This window comes from Phallusia mammillata, chromosome 1 (assembly GCF_965637545.1).
Source record: "Phallusia mammillata chromosome 1, kaPhaMamm4.hap1.1, whole genome shotgun sequence".
NCBI classification, from domain to species: Eukaryota; Metazoa; Chordata; class Ascidiacea; order Phlebobranchia; family Ascidiidae; genus Phallusia; species Phallusia mammillata.
Window position 1 is genome coordinate 18015061 of NC_137252.1, and position 21543 is coordinate 18036603.

At 38.5% G+C, this 21543-nt stretch overlaps 1 protein-coding gene across 1 annotated transcript; it reads right to left on the reverse strand.

Annotated features, from left to right (window-relative positions):
- Positions 1–245: 245 nt before the first annotated feature.
- On the reverse strand, positions 246–21017 carry LOC145208206 (IgGFc-binding protein-like). The gene is made up of 42 exons (XM_080078893.1): positions 20815–21017; positions 20252–20448; positions 19725–19981; positions 19276–19464; positions 18906–19044; positions 18730–18820; positions 18286–18441; positions 17765–17906; positions 17513–17624; positions 17252–17346; positions 16324–16508; positions 12538–12666; positions 12376–12461; positions 12038–12203; positions 11603–11777; positions 11144–11289; positions 10875–10982; positions 10133–10304; positions 9765–9885; positions 9040–9175; positions 8708–8837; positions 8442–8549; positions 8158–8249; positions 7577–7721; positions 6944–7209; positions 6595–6759; positions 6262–6434; positions 5933–6074; positions 5571–5734; positions 5365–5486; positions 5036–5172; positions 4664–4758; positions 4303–4462; positions 3907–4028; positions 3453–3614; positions 2920–3335; positions 2756–2853; positions 2402–2540; positions 2120–2242; positions 1867–2034; positions 1250–1412; positions 246–721 (listed from the first exon to the last, which is right to left on the reverse strand). The coding sequence occupies exons 1-42, from the start codon at positions 20878–20880 to the stop codon at positions 607–609; spliced, it is 6273 nt and encodes a 2090-aa protein (XP_079935019.1). The 5' UTR covers positions 20881–21017; the 3' UTR covers positions 246–606.
- Positions 21018–21543: the final 526 nt, after the last annotated feature.

Consider the following 21543-nt stretch of genomic DNA (forward strand, 5'->3'; position numbering starts at 1 on the left):
TATAAAATAAGTTAGTTTTTGTATAGTTTGCACCGTTATAGTAAATTTTAAACATTTGCTTTTTGAAGTTTTTTAACATGTATTTAGGAATAGTGACGTCATTATTTTTACATTGTTGTGATTACAGATCAGTAGCCTACACACTTAACATTTTGCTAAAGTAGAGTAAGACATTATAGCTAATATTTGCAACATGTTTACATCTTTTCATAACCACAAGAATTAACTATATTTAATTTTATTGTTGTAAGTTAGTTACGGCATAATTAGCAAGTATGACACAAAGCGACACAAAATAAAGCATCCAAAAATCGACTTGTTTAATGAGGTTGCAAAAATGCAGGTAAAAGGTAGCTGTATTCCTTTGGATCCAGTATACATGCCTATCACACAAACGAAAACAATAATAAGGGACTTGTATGTTTAACGCCCATTAAAAACCGACATTTAGCAGTTTGGCACATTTACATTTGCATAGATATAAGTGCGGTAGTTTGAAGATTAGGTTGTTACAGGTTTTTGTGCTTTGGGGACGCAACAACAGCAAATATAGTTTGTCGAATACATATATAGACTACATGTGTTTCAGTTTTCGAACAACTCGACTTAAACCTCGCAGAGGAATCTCACAGCAAAATCCGGGCAGAGTGAACCTTCTGGTTGTTTTGAGTTGTCGCACAGGACACCTTCGCTGGCTGAGTTAAGGCTCAAGTTCAATGGTCTGAAACATAAACACGTGTTGTAAGTTAGATTGTAGAGAAATCGTAAAATTAATGTTGTGTACTCAAAACTGTCGTTTCCTATTCAATTTTGTGTTATTGTGTTGCAAAAAAGCAGGCTAAACAGCTTAACTTGCTAAACTTAAACAAAACGGGACACGACAGAACGTAGCTCGGCGATGTACCAAAGGTTATCTAAACAGAAAATTTTCGCTCTGACCAGATTTTATGCCGCTGGAAAAATGGTATAAGAGTTTATTAGTCAGGCAAGTTTACAGATTAAAGATGCAACTTGTTGCTTGGATTAAATGAAACAACAGCGATAACACAACCTATACACTTAAAAAGAAGCACATGTTAGTTTTTGTCTGTTTAAAGGGTTGTCGTTTTACCTACTTTTCTGGGTTTAATAGTTTGCTAATACAGTCCGAAACCAACTTTCTAAATTCAATTTGCTGTAATTTGATTTTTGGTGTTTTAACAATGTTTTTAAACTTTAAAGTAATGCTAATTTTGTTTAAAAATCTTACCCAGTGATGGGGGCGCGAAGAAACACCACAGTTCTGTCCACAGCAATAGGGTTCGCGCAAACTACGTCAGGATGCATGTAGCGAATCCTCTCCAAACTCTCATCATCACCACAACCAGTCGCGTTGTCAGTGTCAATCCATTCAGTCCAGGCCACGTTACACACTGCGTGGAGGACAACTCAAATGATTGATTGTTTGCTATTAGCCTCTTGCATTAGTAATTGTGACATTTTTTTGGAATAAGACTAATAGGTCTACGTTAGACCAAGCGTGTTCAAAAGATGTCAGACTGCCGCAAAACTTGCTTGTCTAACTAATTTTACTACCTCAAAATACTCTTCTTAAATATTTAGGTTTATAAGGAGGTCACATTGATCACTGTACATTTGGGGGGAACATTCAACTTTCGTTCCTTTGTGTCTTATTTTGTCTAATTAACAATCCGTCACTATTATTATCAATGTTTGTTTGTCACAAAAAAGTTCCCACTATACGTAGAGAAAAGTTGTCTGGACTCTCATGTTTACAGATTTTTGGGAAAGGTGAATGGGCAAAAAACACGAAACCTTTGGTGTTTTGCCATCCAATGTTGTCGAATTTTTATTTGTTCAACTTACTGGATCTACTTTCGCCAGGAAACGTGAATCCATGTGGGAGATCAGCACTCGATGCACATTTACCGGATTTCCAATCCGCAAACACCTTGGTCCACTCGTATTGGTAATATTGGCGCCATTCTATGTAGCTTTCTCTCCATTCGGTAAGTATTGTCGAGCATGATGATGCTAAAATACATACACACAGGATTGACGGATTTATAGGAACAAATGTAGTAGTAAAATGCTTTTTCTTTGCAAATATTTAACTTACTGGCTTTAAGACAGGTCTTTCCATCTTCAGCAAGTCCGTATCCAATAAAACAACTGCAAACCGCTGTGCCATTCACTGATGTACAGTTTTGACTACAGCCGCCGTTGTCGTACTTGCATATGTCTGTTTTAAAAAAGACTTTTATGAAAATGCCGAAATAACAAAAAAAACATTTTGACTCTTGTTATTTCTTTATGTTTTGAAAAACATCATTACTTTAACCAAATGTTGTTTTCGGTTTAGCAACATATATATTCTGCTGATCCTCTTAATAAAACCTACTAGTTGAGTGGCAAGCCCATGCTCCTTCTCGCAGGCCACAATACTGATCACTTCTGCACGGTTCTTCCTCGCAGTCCCATTCTCCATTGCGGCACTGACATTTGTACTTACAAAGTTCATCAACTTGACATTCTCCGTGCTGCCACCGTAAAAAACACATAAATTTCGTTTGAGGCTAATATAAACAAGTTAAAATAGGTAATATACTTGCGCACAAGAGCATTATGGCAGACAATAATTTAACGTTTTGTTTGTATCAGAGTAATTTAAAGGTATTGCTGCATTTGTAAATGTCAGCTAAACCAGTTTTTATCGAGAGTTTATGAGAAGAAAAACAAGTTTGATTTGATTTACCTTAAAATATAGACCTGTTGTTGGTGACAAACATCCACACTGGTTCGATTTAACACATTCTCCTGCGCTGTAGATGTAACCCTCGTCGCAAACACAAGCTGAAAAAGATAAATGATTTGGAGAACCAACGGTACATAAAAGTGGATCAAAAACTTTGCACTTACATTCAGTGTCAGGTCCGGTGACAAACTGTGATACTGCCATGCATTCTGAACCGTCTCTGTCACTGCATGTTGGCTGGCACAAGGTACTGTACTCTTCATAATGCGAATTAGCAGGGCAAGCAAGCCTGATACCACTCCAAGGGCGAACGCCCACCGGAAACAAACCACCGCGGATCACGCATTCCGTCACAAATCCAACAACTGTGCTTTCTAGACTGTCAATAAAATGACCACCTCCACAACGCCCTCCGTTGCACAACGTGTTTACACACGCCCTCTGGTGGGCAATCAAATCAACATGTTCCCGGCATTCGCTAAAAATGTCGCTGGTGAGCACGCCGCATCCATGTGAGCCGTGGAAGAAATCGTAAGCCCTCTCGTTCTTACATACAAATTCCCTGGTTCCACCGCGACATCTTAGAAAAAGTGTTTACGTTATTTCTGTTTATTTGCTGACTTTTTAGGTTAAGATAACAATTTATTTAGTTAGCAATTACCACCTTAACAGCATTTACAATTTGCCGAAAACTTACTCCTCCTCATATCCGTATCTCCAGGCATCGCCAAACTGAACGACATCGACTGCTGGTGTACTGTGTTCGTCAATAATGAAATCATTGTCGGGATTGCTGTCGAAAGTTCCGCACAAACCACCAGTTCGTCCTCGCAGCTGTCCGTTCACGGTAATCAAGATTCTTAAAAAAAAACATTATAATAAACCTGGTTTATCAACCACAAACAAATCCTCTTCGGATCATTTTTTAGTTTAGAAAACAAACAAGGCAAATGTGTACCGCTGAATCACTATATCAGGGTTTCTTATTAAGACTTAAAGCCCTATTGTAGCGCTGTTGCATGCCCAACGCACATTTAAATATTGTTTAAAGTGTTGATGTTTATAATATATGAACATATGAGTCGTAATTAGGACCTTGCTACCAAAACTAACTTAACAATAAGTTTTGGACAAACTAAAAAATCGCCTACCCTCCATGTACGCTCATACGCAGTGTGAGGCCGAACTCAAAATAGAGTGTGAGGAAATTGCTTTGTGAGATCACCTTCACTCCTTTGTAGTAACTTCCCGGATAAACAATCAGTCCATTGAACTGTGTAGAATAAAGTAGTAATAATAATAAGCAAAGGCTTTATTGGGTAAGCAGTGTAATTTTGAAATCACTTTTTACAAAATTTATGCACATTTATTTTAATACATAATTTACATTTTCTGTGCAGGCTTCTTTGAGTACTGCTTTAATGTATGTCAACTTATAACTGGTTAAAACTCTAAACCTACATAAAGCATTTTTTGTGCGAAAATGTACTCACATCTTTTTTAATAAACTTTCAACGAAACGAAGGTAGGTTAACTACGAAATTTACCTTGGCGTATTGCCACTGTGAATGAAGTTCGACCTCCAACGGGTATTCTCCTAGAGCCGAAAGTTTAGCCCAGTAACCGCTTCTGCCACATGGCAACTCCACGTTGCGGTTCACCAAAACGCCAAAGGATGGCCAGCTGTCACCTTCACCTCCCCTTGCGCTGCATAGAAACCAAGCAGTCAAATAAAAGTAGATTTAATGGATCGTCGTTTCATGGGATTTCAACTGATTTTTTGGTCTTTATGTCTTTATTTTTAAAAAGTTTTGATTAAAAAATAATTTGGATATTCGACCAAAACTGCTACCAAGTATAACCAGCAGAAAATAAATTATTTAAAATATTACGATGAATGAACCTTACCCGAGAGCAAGGTAAGTGCACGTTCCGTCAAAGTTGTACTGGCGGCGGTCGAAGGTGGAAACGTAAGAGGAACCCCATACTAAGCACTCTGCACTCTAAAAAATATATTCACCCATGAATAACTGTGCTTTACCGACTTCAAACATAAATGTGACGTTTTTATGTTTAGCAGCCTTTTTGAATTATCGTATACCTATACCATTGTAAGTAGGCTACATGGCTTTACTTTAAAGGTGTTTTTAAGTTTTGTTTTCTAGCTTTTTTGCACTGTTCTTTATTTTGGTAGTAACTTAAATTGCAGTGTAATCTCAATACACGGGTTACTTCAATAGCACTTCAAATAAACGACTACTCCGGAACATTTAAACGTACCGGTACAAGGCATTGGTAGCTTTCACCGACAGCCAAGCATTCTTCTTCTTCACCGCAACTGTATTCACCACATTCCCACCTGTTGGGACCGGTACATGCACAACGGAACGTACATGAGTTATCTGACTCCACAAATCCTGCAAAATTTTATTGTTTTATAACGTCACTAAAATTATAGATGACTTTCCGTCCAACATTTGGTTGGATTTTGCTTATTTTACCATTTAGAAAGTCACACCTTTTTGCCTCTTGCGTTTTGTTACTACTCGTATTAGTGTAATTGTATCGAAATTCGATAAGAACCAGTAAAAGTTTTGTATTCGTAATACCTTGTGGAACGAAGGGACGGTCATCAGGGTAACAACCACATGATTCCTGACGCACACAAGCTCCATTTTCCCACAAATGCCCAAGGTTGCAAACACATCCATCCACCACTGGTTCATCACACCTGAATTCGAGTTTCAGTTTAACTTGGTCTTTTCTACTGCTGCTTCACATTTACCAACAATTTGCTTAAATTTATTTCACTTACACGGTCGAGGCAAAAGGATTGGCGCAGGTGTTCGGGCAGCCGGACGTGCAGATTTCAAAATGAGAGTTCTCTGGACATACTGGTACCGGTATTTCGGCATCGGTTCTCGCATCGCACAGAGGAACTTCCGCCTCACGGCATTGGTCCAACACCCGCATAAATATCTAGAAAAGGACACTTTTATATTGTACCTCGTAAAAAATAGGCGACTCAACAATAAATAAAGAAAAAAAGATAAAAAATCTTAAAAGTCTTTGGTTGTTTTGACGTTTGTGAAATGTGACAATGGGCGTCTTACAAAATTACGAGCAAAATCGCAAAAAAGAGGTAATTAAAACAACTAGTAAAAAACAGCAACTTACAGACTCGATGATTGAGTCGTCACCACCATTTGCACAAACATCGTATATGCAATCAGCATACACTGTAGCAAGATCGACCGCACCATCACAACCAGCAAACACTGTAGACACTGTTGTGTCGAAAACAGAACAGACCGTTGCGCTGCGGAAAAGCATGTTTAACGATCAGCAAGTAGAATCCTTGTTTCTACAGTTTAAACATTTTAAGTAGCTACTACTTGTGACTCTGATGTAGCGACTTTAACTCTATTTATTGGGATTGTTTTTGTATTTCATCAAAGACGGAACATCAAGTTCAAGTTCAACAGAACTAAAATCCCACAACTTACTAGGTTGCGGCATCTTCAGGCGGGCAAACAAAGGGATCTGGTGGTACTGGAGTATCACAATCTCCAACTTGGTAACTCTGACCAAACATATTCACGTCCGTTACCAAAGTTCCGTTGGAGGCTTTGAAGTCATCATCCAACACACCGTTGTAATCTCCACACAACCCACTGGCCTGTTAACAAAAACCAACAAGTAAATAAATAAACATTTTTTCTGTCCATGTTTCTAAACGTTTTCTTTTCAAATGTTGACTGAGAGCTGCAGTATGTTAAGGTATAAATTATAGAACGTAATTTGTAGAATTATAAAAATATCAAAACCAAGCTACGTACGCGTCCAGAGAAAGCTCCAGGAACACGGACTCGAACGTCGCCACCATTAAACTTTACTCTCCAACTTCCCACCCTCAAAACAAGGTATCCACCATTTGTGGTGATCCTCATGTTTCCAACTGTTCTATCTCTCGTGACAAATGTCGTGTTAAAGAGCCCGGATACCTTAAAAACGTAATAATTAGGAACAGGGTTAAAATGTTGTCTGTTCATATATTGTTATAAAGTTATATTATATTGCAGAATTAAGCTTGGCAATGTTTGAATACCGATATTTTGTATCGCTTTGACCATAAAAGAGGTCAGAAATGTCATGATTTTTTATCTGTGGTGTATGTTTTAGTTTTACCGTGGCAACGACGCCGCTGTCGGTACGTGACATCACCACAGTGACATCATATCCGTTGAGGACGAAGGAAACTTCAACATATTGGAGCCAAGAAACATGAGTGACACCGTTTCGAAACTCGTTTTGTGTCAATACACTCAGTTGATGTCCGGTGTCTGGATGAACTCCACTGAACAATAAATACTTGCAAGCTCCTTGGAAGTCGTAAAGTTTTCCGTCAAAGGTTCGGTAATGAGGATCGCCATGTGCTTGGCACTCCGCGGAATCTAAAATTAAATGTTGCATGCTATTACAAAGTTGGTGAAATTTGATGCCAGTTGACTGCAAACGCTTAAAAGGAGCAACGTGAATATCAATAGAAAATGAGTTTTCTACCTCGTGCCCCTGGAACAAAATGATTTTAAACCGGTGAACTTAAAGCTGCAGACATCGGTTACCGAATCCCGACGATCACTACGTTAATTTTGACTCTATTTGCATAACATACGATAGTCACATGGGTCATCACATATATCTCAAATAGAATAGTTGCTTCATTGCGTTACTTCTTATTTTCAGAGATTTTAAAGTAGTTGTTTGTACATACTCTAGATTTGTAGTGTGTATGTACTAAAAACATTAAGAGTTAACAACCTGTTGGCACGCATCCGAGCTGGTTAGTAGCAGGGTCGACATCACACACTTCACCCGTGCCGCACGTTGATGCCGTACACGTCAGTACTCCACTGGCACACGAGCAATACTCCTCGCATCCAGGAGTGTAGAATGAAGCTCCGCTCTGTTGGGTGCATAAATAATACCGATGGGGTTAAATTGGATGTGTTGGTTGAGACACAGTTGTAAATCGGGCTTTATCGGTCGGGTTTGGACGTTTTTTTAACAAACGGGCTTAATTCGGCATTCACATTCTTTGACAAATAAAATTACTCAGCTTACTTACTAGTAGCTGGACAACCTAAAGCCCAACATCCCTAAAATGTCGTGTTTAAGCCATTGACTATGATTGTCCATTGTGTATGTTTTCTTTAATAAATTGGGCCTCAAACTGTCGGGCCTAAACGGTCCTTTCTAAAACGTTTCGGGTTTGGATTTAAACTTCGGGCCCGCTTAGAACGTTGAATTGAGACAATGGCAATTACCACATATCATTTAACTTAACAAATTTAGGGATTCAACTGTAACTGAAAACATTTCAACATACTCCTATTTCCTACCTCATAATATCTTCCTTCCGTGCCGCACCCGCACTCAGTAAGTGGGACGCATTTTTCACCGGATAAAACGAATCCCTCGTTACACACACAACCTGAAGCACGGAATTATTATTATAAACACTAACAACTTTTTCCAAAATCTAAAGGTGACGGGCTACTTAAGATGAACATAAATTCATAACTGAAGCGTCTATGCAAACCAGCGATCACGGCACACCTAGTTAATAGTTAGACCCAAAAATTATTTAAAGCAAAACTTGTTTACATAACATCCAAATTAATACCTGATCTGGGTGGTAAAGTACAACGGGCGGCTTGGTTTGGATTGAGGCAAGTGTCTGTACAACCTGGTCCTTCGTGTTCATAGTGTGAGTTTGCTGGGCAGTCGACGGCTAAGAAACGAATGTTTTCATTTTCATTTTCACATTTTTATTACAGCATGATCTTTTGCATTAACATTTTTCACGCTTTAGTAGTAAGCTTAGTTAATAATTTTAATTAAACCCTTGAAAACTAAATAGCCCTTTTTTGTTTTGTACACTGGACTTACGGATGTCAAGAACATCTCTCCAATCGCAGACTGTGTAACCTGCTCCTTGACATCTCTCAGCATATTGGGAAACAGCTTCTTCAATTGCTGTTAGCTCGCCCAAAGTGATACACATGTCGAAAACGCAGTTCTAAAGGAGAGAAAGACCATTTTCGTTTATCACTTTGGGACGGGAAATACAAAATCCTAAATTTGAACAAGCTGGTTGAACGCTTATTATGTTCTCATAAAATGCCTTGTTTTTTCTTGTTATACTACAATGGATTGCATTACTGTGATTAAAATCCGTTTCAATAGGAATTATGTGACATTTTCATGAACTGCCCACTGACCTGTACGAGATCGGGAACTGAGAGTTCTCTTCTGCATTCCTCAAAACACTCGTTTTCAGTAATGCCACAAAGTGCTCTGTATTCATCAATGGCCGCACATTCACCTATGCCATCGTCATCGTTGCCATCTTTACAACTAACAGCAAGGAAGAACATGTTAAAGTGGAAAATAGGTTGGTTATGTGAACAAATAACATCACTGTATCGGTAAGTGTTTAAACCTACGTCCAATTAAGGCCTTTCAAATATACCTTTCAAATCGTGTATTAATGGTTTAAAACCCTTTAAAGTTTCGCATTTCAACGAAACATTGGATTTGCCAACACTGTTTTAAAACGTTGTTGGACTTAACCTAATGCCAAACAGGCCTAAAACGTCATGTTTAAGCCTTGTTTCTTATTGTCCATTTTTGTATGTCTTCTTTATTATATTCTGCATACCCGTTCTCTTATTTGGAGGCTTTCATGTACAGATCTGTCAATCAAACTTTTTAGTCTAAATACGGGCTTCTCAAAAACGATTAGGGTGGGGTTTGGCCTCAAATTTTGGGCCCGCCTACAGCAGTGGAGCGACATTGTAAAAAATATTGTGAAAAATGAAGGTAATCATGTAATGTCAAAATTTAGTTTCTAAAATCAGTCACACTTCACAATACATAACGTTACAAAGTTTATTGCAATAGAATACAATATTTAAGAATATTTAATATGTGTGTAATAGCTTACCCAATCGCATTGCCTCCGACCTTAAAGCTGTTGCCAACATCAACCGCCGACGCTATTATACTGGAGTTTGTGGCAAGGACCAGATCGTCACTGGTGTCGCCGTTCATGTTTCCACAGAGACCTGAACACAGATCATAAGAATCATAGTTTATAAAAAAAAAAAATCATAAGAATCATAGCAGAGAGTATTGCTGTAAAAAATTTAGTTTTGTTTTTTACAGTTTTTAGAACATATTTTGAAGGTTGTAAATCATGCGGATCTGAGTAGTTTATGTGACAAAGCACCTCTCAATGCGTTATTGAATGAAGGAAGGAAGTAACGTGGTAATAAAAATTTACCAAAACTTTGTAACATTTAACATACGCACCAGTTAGCCGACCAGCATATGAACCAGAGAGTGTGACGAAGAAGTTGTACCTTCCGTTGTAAAGTATCGCCAACCCGAAGGAGGTAGTCAGCTGTATATTTCCACCCACCCTTTCAAGAGTTAAACCTTGACTGGGCAGACTAAATGGTGCGTTGATCTCGATCCCGTTAAACTATACAAGCCGGGAACATATGGTTAGATATTGAGTTTATGACATTCTAGAACAGTGGTTCTCAAACTGTTTCATTATTTTTTTCAAAACGGCCCCTTCGCCATTATATCGAGGGCTCGCGGTCCCTAAGTCTGAATGTTTATTTTAGAAAAGCGAAAGTTGATTGCAGGATTTTAGCTAGGTATGCAAAATTGCGCATAACAATGATCCAAATACAGCATGTGACATCACAGACAAAAAAAACATTACGATTGTGCGCGAACAGTTTCATTTTTGTTAGTTGCGATGCAATAAAGGCTATTGTTTAACAATGGAGACATTCGATTCTCAATTCTATTTTGATTTAAACTATTCAGTGGCACAAACTTACGCTAAAACATATTATAGAATTATAGAAGAATTACTTTAACCTTTTCGCGGTCCCCCCAAAATTGCCTCACGGACCCCTAAAGCCTAAAGGACCGCGGACCACAGTTCTAGAATGTAGAACTTTGCGTCTTGCACATTTTAGGTATAGGAAGACTTACGCATCAATTGATTGGTGAGTATCACTGCGCAAAAGTTTCTTACCGTCAATCGCCTTCCCTGCAGAAACTGGATTGTGTCGTTACCAATTTTGAAAAATGCTCGTTTAAACCAGGAAACTCTGGTGTCTCCTCCCAGATGTTGGTTTTCAATCTGCAAACATTTGGCAGAAATGTTTTGAGATTGTTGAGGATTTAGCAAAGAATATATAATAGATAGTGTTACTGTATAAACATGAATATATAAAAAACATTTGGAAGCACTATAAGCCCTTCCAACTTTATGAAAAGAATAATAGGAAGATTTTGCTTTACCAAAATGGAGAAAGGTTGCAAACTGCCGTAGCCGACATCAAATGTTGTTTCAACCAGTGTGTAGATACACGTTCCCATAAAGTCGTAAGGCAGCCCGTCAAAAGTTACAAAATGGGGGTCGCCTGTAGCCTGGCATGTTTGAGATCCTAGTAATAACATCATATGTGTTTGTTTTTTTTAAAAGAAAAAAATATCTAATAATGTCATGATTCGCGTTGGTAATCAACACAGTTTTTTGTATTGTAACTCCACACGGCATGTACAATTTTTCACCAAAGCAATAAGGCGGAGGTTAGGTCATTTTGTTAAAATTGGACATATTACCCGGACTGTACGATAATAATCTGTCAAAAACTGTTTTTAATCACAACAAACCAGTGATGTTAGATGTAGGTCGGGAAAAAATCATCCATTATAGGTTGGTAGTTAGCCTATTTCCAAATCTCAGGGTCGACTTACCAACATTTCGACATCCGAGAACAGACACTGACCAGACTCCAGTTTCTAAGCATTCACTGTTTTCCTCCGTGTCGAGGATGAATTCTGGGGCGCATTGCACAGTACAGACTGACCCAACGTTGTTGGAGGACGTGCAAGTGACTGTGCTACCTTCACCTGACGGCAACCTGGGGCACTGCGAAACAAGGTTCTCACGTTTTGTATTCAGTTGAACTAAGTTAAAATACATGCTTTGGTGGTATGGTCGCATTACCGTCCCCGACTACTTAATTTTTCCACAGTTGATTTGTGTCTGTGTTTTATCTTAAACCAAATATTTTGAAACAAAGTATAAGTTAAAAATTTAGGTTAAATGCTTTCAACAATTTCTAACTACTAAACACATCAATAAAACCTCGTCATGATAATTAAATGTTTTTACAAATAAAAACTTACCCTGACGCCAGAATCGCGAACCAGAATGTTAAAGCTCGTGAAAACAAATTCGCTGCTGCCAGATGGCGTTGCTGTCAAGGTGGCACGACTTAGTGAACCTGGTGTAGCGTCAGAAGGTATTGTGACTGTGATCACCAATCTGATTGTTGTAGTGTTGGCAGGAACTCTGTGCATAGCATAGAAATGCATGTTAGGTAACATAAAATTTGGATTATATTTTTTAAAACCAGCTATTTTTCAATTTAAATGCTGTTAAGAAATGTTGTGTTGTATTGTGTGCTCCTTTTTAACACATTTTGTGCTTGGGTCACAATCCCACAGCTACTTGAAATACTCACGAAATTATAGTTGTGGCATATAGTAAAGGATCCGATAGATCGAAAACAAAACTCGTTCCCAAATCGGAAGTAAGCAGTGCTGTCACCTGAACATCAAAATATAAAGATCGTACTAAACTTCTCGAAGCGTAATTGTTCATATTCTGCATCGTTATGTCTCACCGTAAAAGTCTCTCCTGCGTCAAGAGTTAGATCGCTGATTTTTTCAAGATCAATGTTGGCCACTAGGGGTGATACAGCGCAAGGATCGACGCGGACAAATTTGTATCCATCATTCACACCGTTCAGAACCTAAAATAAAAACGACATGTTTAAAATACGAGTGCATGAGTCATTGCTTAGGATTTTTCTTTATATTATTGCGTTATAGGGCAACTCTATATAAGCCGCCCGAACTTTTTATGACGGAACTGTTTTATGTAAAGCAAGGATTGTTAAATGCATAAAACAGCGGAAGTCGTAATAATTGTTACCGACCCGGCGTGCTAATAATATAATAAATGTGGTCTACTGAGCTTGAATTAAATCTTGGACAAAAATCTTCTAAGGCGTGGTGCAAACTAAAGGTCGATATGTTTTATTGCTTTTAAAAAGTTATTTAGCGTGTAAGAAAACGCCTCTTCGGCACCCTATCGCCCTTCCTGTTGGCATTGACGAGCATTTGCGCGTATCTCGCTATCCCTCCTCGTTGATACTTAATTGAGGCATTACTTCGTTGTGGACTTGTTTTTCTTTTGTTAAAAGTTATTTTGACTTAGCATTGCGTGTGAGGTTGTTGCATGGCAACTAGGGAGTCTAAACATCCATTTAAGGCTCGCAAAACAACTGCAATTCTAAGAAATGTATTCCCGACTCCTGTTAAGGTGGGCTAGGTCACGCCGCTGCGACGTTAGAAAGAAACTTGTGCAAGGGTAAAAAGTGACGATGATTTTAGAAACTCAACTACATAAAAATCAGTTTCTCGAATACTATTGCTTTGCCGAGATTTTTATAATATAGCATTTTTTACATCAACACTGTTTTCAAACCGTATAGGAAAGTTTTATTTTGATTGTCGTGCAAAATATTTTTCTGGTGATAATTTTATACTTCGCTGCAAAACGAACCTAAGATAATTAATTGTGTATCGCCATAAATGATAATAACATTTATTTCAAATTTCATATCTTATTTCATTTCGGAGATACAATTATTTGTTGCGCACATGCCATATTGCTATTTAAATTTAGCGACATGGCCTTTGCGGGAGTTGGAACTAAATTATATTGTTGTCTCTCTTTTAGCCTGCACACATTTTATGTATAAATTTCTGATTCCTATACGACAAAACTACATAAGGCGTTTGTGCTCCCAAAACGGTTTCAAGTTGTCCGTAACAGAGTTGGTCTCTTGATCGCCCACACACAGTACATGCATGAGTTAAAATGCGAAGTCACTGCTGACTATTACTGCCAAATGAAGCTACTTTTGGGTGCAAAATGACGGCTGTTAGTAGATCGAAGACTCGTAACAAACTTTAAAAACAAGAACGATTTGAAACAAGTATTCCTAGGCATTCAAAATGACTAAGTTTCTTAAAAAAGGTTCGGTAAGTCTATCACCCAACCAAAATCACAGCAAAAAGTGGAATTGTGTATCGAAAAGAAAACACTAACTGCAACATATTTGAAACGTGCGAAACCTTATTTTGGGGTTAAAGTCGACAAAAAACTGGAAAATTTATCCGCGTTGCGCGCCACACCCGATTTACTAAAACGCCCACCCGCTCTCACGTTCACGATGTTTAACTTGTCGCGGTCATTGCATCTCACTGGGACAAGAGGGCTTTCTGACTGAAAGGCAATCTTATTACCCCTGTGGTATCCTGACAGACGTGTCAAGGCCCTGTTGAATGAGTGGCGACGTCCTGAAGTAAAAAATGGCGTTTCCTAGAGCTATTGTTACGCATCAAAGTTATCGGGTTGCTTGAACCGGGCATGTCGGTCTTGCGAAACCATCGTTTGCGATTTGTCTATAGGTGTTGCGTCACAGAGGCGGCGAATGTTTTGTTGCCTTTAAAAGTTGTTGTCCATTTTGACCGCTTTGGGGATCAAACAGGGGTAATGACAACTTTATTATTCGAAAAACACCATTTTATAAAATAAAGTTGTGAAAAATGTGTGGCTGGTTTTAATGTTGGCTATAACCGTGTCGATAAACGCTGATGTACTTCGACAGCGTTCTATGCAGTAAGTCAAATTTCCATCGTAACATGTCGTATCAATCAACAACGGTTGCTAATCCCACAACTTTTGTTGAAAGCTGGTTTGTCCACATCACGAAAACATGAACGCCAAAGTATAACATTTTTGAACTTTGGCATTTCCGCATTCTCCGACACTGCTGTTTTTGTAAAAGACAGACAGTGTGTCGCGACGAATTGGTGTAACTTCCTAATGCGCACATATGGTTAAAATCGTCACCGTTCTGGGAAGCTACATGACCCCATTCAAGCGAGTTGGTTGGTAAATATTTGGGTATTTGTTTTATATTTAATAAGCTGGTACAAGTGAGGTTAAAGGCGCAACAATACTCGAATTTTAAAATACGAAGTTCCATGTTAATATCGCAGGAAAACAATATTTTTTGGATGTTTATCGGCAGCGCATTAAGGGACTATTTTAAAATAATCGCAAGGTAAACTAAGGTGGTCAAACTTAAAAGCGGCATTACATAATTGGAGAGTATCTCTTTACATTGGCAGATAATTTTTGTTGTTAATTTCCTTCAACAATACCATTTCACTTATTCCGTGACTGTCTCGCATTTGGATGAAGACTCTACGATTTTAGATGTAAGCAAACCTTACTTTCAAACGATAATGGTGCGGTTGTGCTTTTTTACCACTTGATTTTAATGTGAATTTGAACAAATAACACTAAAAATAGATTAACATTCGTGGCTAACATTTGTGGTTAAAGCGTTTTTTTTTGTGTTTCACGTTATTGTGTGTTCAACGGTGTATTTTGTTGTAGACTTATATGCGCTTCGTATGACTTCACGGCCACACCTCAGCCAGAATGTGAGCAATGCTTTTTTGTGTGGGGGAATTCGCGCACGAGCGAACGTGCAAGGCAGAACGTAATCGCAACCTTCTCACTTTCAACCCCAAAAAGCGTTTTGGATGGTAGAACAAAAGAAACCCACGCATCCATCAGTGATACGGATCATGCCAAAGCAATTTTTTTACCCCGGAGCTTTAAATGTTAAGTGCGTGGATTTAGATTGCCGGGATGATGCTGCGACGAATTTTTAATTTCAGGTGCAGGTGGATTTTCATGCTTGTTTCGTTATGGAAAGACTACCAATTTCGCATTGGTTATAGTTTTATATGAAAGAACAACAAATACTATTCTTGTTTGCCCAATCGTTAATGTAACTCCATCTAAAAGTGTTCACTGAGGCAGAGTTGTAAGTCGGGGCCGGGCATTTGGGGTCGGGTTTGAACATGGGTTCGGGCCTTGTTCGGGATTGTTTTAACAAACTGCCTTCATTCGGACCTGACTTTACATTCTATGTCAATATTTTTTAAATATCAATTTCCTAGCTAAGTAGCTATATAGTTGCTGGATATTACCTAATGCCCAACAGCCCCTAAACTGGCTCAAAAACTGTTCGAATTACCACTCTGCACTGAGGTATGCGTGGTCCGATGACTTTTTGTCGTGTTTTCTTTGTGGTTGGGGGACGGGGTTATAGTGTTTGTGATGCAAAAATTTCGTTAGTTTTGGGCTAAAAAGAAGTTGCCACTTGCAATGTGTGTCAAAGTCGATATATATTATTTGTTTACAATACATTGCAACACGAAAAACACGGATTGATTTAGGTGTACTGAAAGCTTCAGTTACTAAGTGGTGTGTCAAAGTGTTTCACAGAGGAGATAGGTATATTTTTTCTATTGAAACTTACGATAAAGAAGCGATCTTCGGGAAGTATGAACGAGTCCGTGGTACGAAATTCATCAATGCTTGCTCCGCATTGGTTCATTTCGCGAGTCAAGATCTCAGTCCCATTGGTTGTGACAAGAGTGACCGAAGTCAAACTGGCGCTCTCGACATCTCCGAACATGTGAGCGAAAATGTGAGCCGGCGTTCCTGTGTGAAAACATGCAATTTACATTTCACTTCGATTGCCACTCTGACTTTGACCTTTTCTTTATGAGAACAACATATACGCATCTGTTTATAAGTCTTGTACTTTTCCGGTGAGCAGCAGTAATAAGTTTATTGTGTTTTTTTGAGTTCGTGTGCGTTACCACCGCCGGAACGATAATGTTATCAAAACATACCTACAAAAGGCAGATATGAGTCATTTATCTTACACGTCCAACCGACAAAGTAATTGATTTACCTAAGCACGAAATCAAAGTTTATGTTGTTTTGACCCCTTCGCATGTAAATTGACGAGTATTTATATAACGTTGGCAGCCTTTGTTACTGGTACATTATTAATCGACGCAACAGGCGTTACTGCGCATTTGAAGCGATCCGCGTCCGTTGCACTTACGCATTGTTGTTGATACGTTAGCTAAATATTGGCACACCCTGTGGTAGGATTTAGCTTCTAGCAAACGTGCTAACAAATCGACTGCCAGCGCAGAAAAGCACGATCGTACGCTTCGTGGTTATGAAGCTGTTGAAATGTTGCGAACAGGCTCTCGGGTCTTACCGTGGCACTTATTTTGTATTTGGCCTTCAGGCAACAATTATTTTGACACTAATTTTTCAACATTCAATTAATTTAAATCGGAATAAGAAAAATCGGAAAATCATCAGAACATTGTTTAAGTTCAAAATCAAAATCGAAAACAAACATGTCACTTAAGCGTGAAACCTACCTGCTTTCGGTTGTGTTCTGTGTTGAAGTTCGCCATCGACCTCTTCAAAAAGGGTGGGAATCGCTCCAAAGATACTTAGTGCTGAGATTTCAACACTGTATGCAATCAAATCAAGGGTTTGGGTACATAAACGAGATTTTTATTATTGAAAGTATGGAAACATTGTAAAATTCCAAACACGTTCAAGTAAAATTCCAAAAACGTTTAAGCCTATTAGACTGTAATCTTTTTACACCGTTTATTGTTTTTCACATTTCCTACCTATAGTCAACTACCGATCCAAGTACAAGTGTATATTGGCCAGGTTCCGTATTATTCAGACGATATATCTCCAAACCATTGGCTGTTGCCACTTCCTCCACAGCAAAGACAGCTGAATATATACAATCACATATAAGTCATAACAAACATAGATTCGAAAGTACCTCTACAATAAATGTGAAACCATTCACAACGAATGACTTTTATAATGTCATCTGATATACATATTTTGATAGCACAACATTCGCCTACTGCCTGTTGCATTTCTTTCAACTCTGTCGAAGGTGAAAGAACCAGCTGCACCGGAGAGGAGAATGGTAACAGTGTCGATGTTTGCGTCGACATAGAATTTCACGTAGTTCTCAGTGCGATCCACAGCGTTATAAAGAATGATCTAAATTGTTTAAAAAAACTTGTTACAATTCTGAACAACTGAAATAAATATTGTTGCAATTCACAGATAGGCTTTCAAACAATTGGGCTGGACTAACACGCGTCTAAGGGGCATGTCAAGCATTATAGTACCAGGGAACTTTAAAGACATAAGAATTTTTCACAAAACGTTTTTCTTAAATTTTATCTATTTGTTAAATTTTCCTTTTATCAAGTTGTTTTGTTATTTTTCAGTTTATTAACTATTGTCAATGACGTTTGTATTACTATCTGGTTCTACCCCTGTAGGCGACACAAAGAGTCAAGAAGTGCCACGCTTATGATTTTTTACCACAACAAGAATAGTTCAACACCAAACGTTGAAATGTTGATGCACTTACCCGTCCTTGCGTGGTGAGGGTGGTAAAAATTTCGGTGACAGTATCAAAATCATCTTTACTTGTCACCGTTACCAAACCTCCAGATGCGCTCGCAATCCTTTGATAGAGTACGAAGCCGCTTGGGCCTGGTAGATTACTCGTGATTAACGAAACAACCTGTTGCAAGAAAACATATAAAAGTGCATTATATCTATAATTGCACCAACATAAATGTAAGCCCAACATATAATAAACTGTTTTTGTCTAAACTTTAGCTAACCAGCAGTGTACTTTGTTTGTAGCTTACTGATATTTTACTGTGCTTTTTTGTACCGCCGTGGTGATAAATAACAAATTAACCTATAGTGGTAAATACAAAAAGTCTGGACATATTTCTGAAAACTAATATTTATTCAGAAATTAGAATACAAAAAAGAAAAAAATAGCTGCAATGTCGTTTCATACCCGAATTTTTTTGATAATAGCAAGAGCAATAACTCGACTTTCCAGATCTACATCTAATGCGTCTGCATCCGTAATCATAAACACGATGGATCTGCGTAAAATAAAAAGTGTTAAATTTTGTTTTCATAAAAGCGAACTACCAAATCGTCCCAACTAAACGTTGTGGCGCCATTTACCTCCTGGTGCTGACAAGAAGAGCTTGTTCAATTCCCTTCAAAGCAAGTTCCGGGAAATCGCCTCCACCGCTTGCTCTCAGGTCGTTTAATGCGTCAGTGATCACGTCTGGGTCATCAGTTACAGTGAGTGGACCATACCCTACCAACAGCAAAGACTTATATGTAATCAAAATTAGGCAAAGTAGAATATGGCATAGCAAAAATTCTCCACTGTTCGACGGCGTCAATACAAAAAAATGATTTGCCTGGAAAAATACACACAAAATACAAAGGTTTGTTTGCATAAAGTTTAAGGATCTTAATCTTTGAAACGGAAAATTTGTCTTCTACTTTATTTAGGTTAAAAATGTTTTTAACCATCAAGTCATACCAGGATCATTGAAGGGGCTCAACACATACTGGATCGGTTGATTGATGGTACCCGCGGTTGACGCGATGATGCTGGTGGTTCGTGTCTTGGCATCTTCAATTTCACCGGCCATGCTGCCCGTGGTATCAATTGCGAAAGACAATGTCGTTCCAACCGCCAAACTTAGGAATAATTCGTAGTCTTTGATCTCTAAACAAATATTGAGCACACTTTCAACTTTCTGTAAACGCACTCACGTATAAAAGTTCAGGTTTATGTATTGTTTTGTGAAATTTTTTTAGTGATTGATATTTAATCGCTAGATGGGGACATTTGCTAAAATTTAAAAGTCAAACATGCAAATTGCACCGGACAACAAAACTCAATAATATAGCAGAATTCTAAGATGCAATAAACGGAGTTTTTTTACAAAAGTGTCGTGGATGCAGGTAATACGCTTCTATACTTACCTAAATCGTCTTCGATGCTGCGGTAAATTTCGTCCAGTCTTGGGCGAATAAGTGCCACTTGCTCGTCGGTGATGGCATTTAAATTTGCCTCACCGGCTGGTATGGTCGCTATGATCGTTTCGAGAATCAACCGAAAGGTTTCCGCCCTGGCTTCGTCATACTCGCCGATGCGAATGAGGCCTATCACCTTATCGAGGTTTGCCGTTGTTGCCACGGTAGCGGGAGCATAGATCGAATCCAGGAACGAGTTTAGAACGCTGATATAGAATGTGCAAATTGTGATAAACCGACACCAAAACGCCTTTGCTAAAAAGCTTTGTAACAATGAGATACAATTGGCGTTAGCTCATCTGATCGCTTTACTAAATGTTAATTGACGTTTCGGGTTTTTATCATTTGCTGTGGGCAACCCGCATTTTGAGTTATGTTCAACGCGTTGGAGTCTGACTAATTTGCTGACACGTTGAACTGAAGCTCCAATTAAACTCAAAGAGTTTAAATATGCCTTTAGATAAGATTACACATACCTTGCAGTGGAAGCACGTGAACCGTAAACCTCAGTAAAGAGGTCGAAGAGTTGGTACTGTTGATTAACCGAAACTGGAGGGAATCCATCAGGTCCAATTACCGTGCGGGCAAAATGACGTGTTGTAGCATTTACAAGATTTTGCAGCAGCACAGCTTTTAGTGAAGATGTACCAGCGGGTTGGGGGCCACAAAACGTCTATAGATGTAACAAAAATGTTTTGCGAGTTTCACAATATACTGTTCAAGGCGCATGTTTTGTCCCAAAAATTTGCACGCGTTTCTTAAAGTGCAACTGAATAATCACAGGTTAGGAACGCAACATACTTTGGTAACAACAAACTTACGTCCACGATATACAGAACTTGCCGTTGTCGCAACGATAAAAATATTATATTTGTGTTGGGAGGGTTCTCCGAAACTATAAAGATACTGGCATGCTAGAATCCAAACCGCTTTTGACAAATTTGCAAACAAATATTTAACTTGTCAGTCATTGAAAAACTTTTAGGTTATCGGTTTCACCTATAATAGTGTGTATTTGAGGAAATTCTTGTCAACTTACTTGAGCCCCGACGCCGAGAATTGCGCCCACAGTTAGAGCAAATAAGATTCCAACCGGCACCTTCATGACTAATCTACTACAATGGTTCAATTGAACAGGCGTACACACAACGCTGCAAAGATATGTTTAATTAGGACTTTTGGAAATGTTATGCCGTTTCTCTGACTCTACCAAACACATAATACAAGAAAATCTGAAACAAATCTCAGTAAAAAGAATTTTTGGAAACGTAGTCCACGTTTTCTCTTATTTAGAACTGAGTTTAATCGATCTTTCGAAACGGTACCAGTTGATTATTTCCCTGAACGTTTAATTATATTTTCGCCAATACATTATTCTGCGAACGAAAAAAATTTCAACGTAAAGTTCAATTTTAACGAAAAGTAAGTACAGACATTCTTTGCAGACGTTCGATCCACGAGTTGTGACCGCTTCTCTCCCGGGCAGCTTTTATACGCTCCCCCAGTTTTTCTTCACGCTGGACCCATCGTTGCATACAATAGCCGCTTAGAGAACAAAAAAACCCGGATATTTCTTAGCACACACTAATACCAAGAATTGCAGGAGAGAGAACTGTGGATTCTTATGCTTAGAAGCCTATTTGTCACAAAAATGTGCTTCATCAGCCGATTCTCTGCGCGGAAAAAGGCTTTAGTTATCTGTGTGGCTACTTGTTTACTTTAAAACTTTTTGGTTTGCGTTTCAGTTCCGATAAGTTCAAAGTACATG

Bases quoted from the DNA above. Each gene is read 5' to 3' on its own strand.
- LOC145208206 (XM_080078893.1), bottom strand. From the start codon at position 20,880: ATGAAGGTGCCGGTTGGAATCTTATTTGCTCTAACTGTGGGCGCAATT. The intron at 19,982-20,251 runs GTATGTGTAATC...ATTCTATATCAG, and splicing joins TCACGTGCTTCCACTGCAAG to CGTTCTAAACTCGTTCCTGG. The intron at 6,075-6,261 runs GTAAGTTGTGGG...GCTTTTCCGCAG, and splicing joins CCTGAAGATGCCGCAACCTA to CGCAACGGTCTGTTCTGTTT.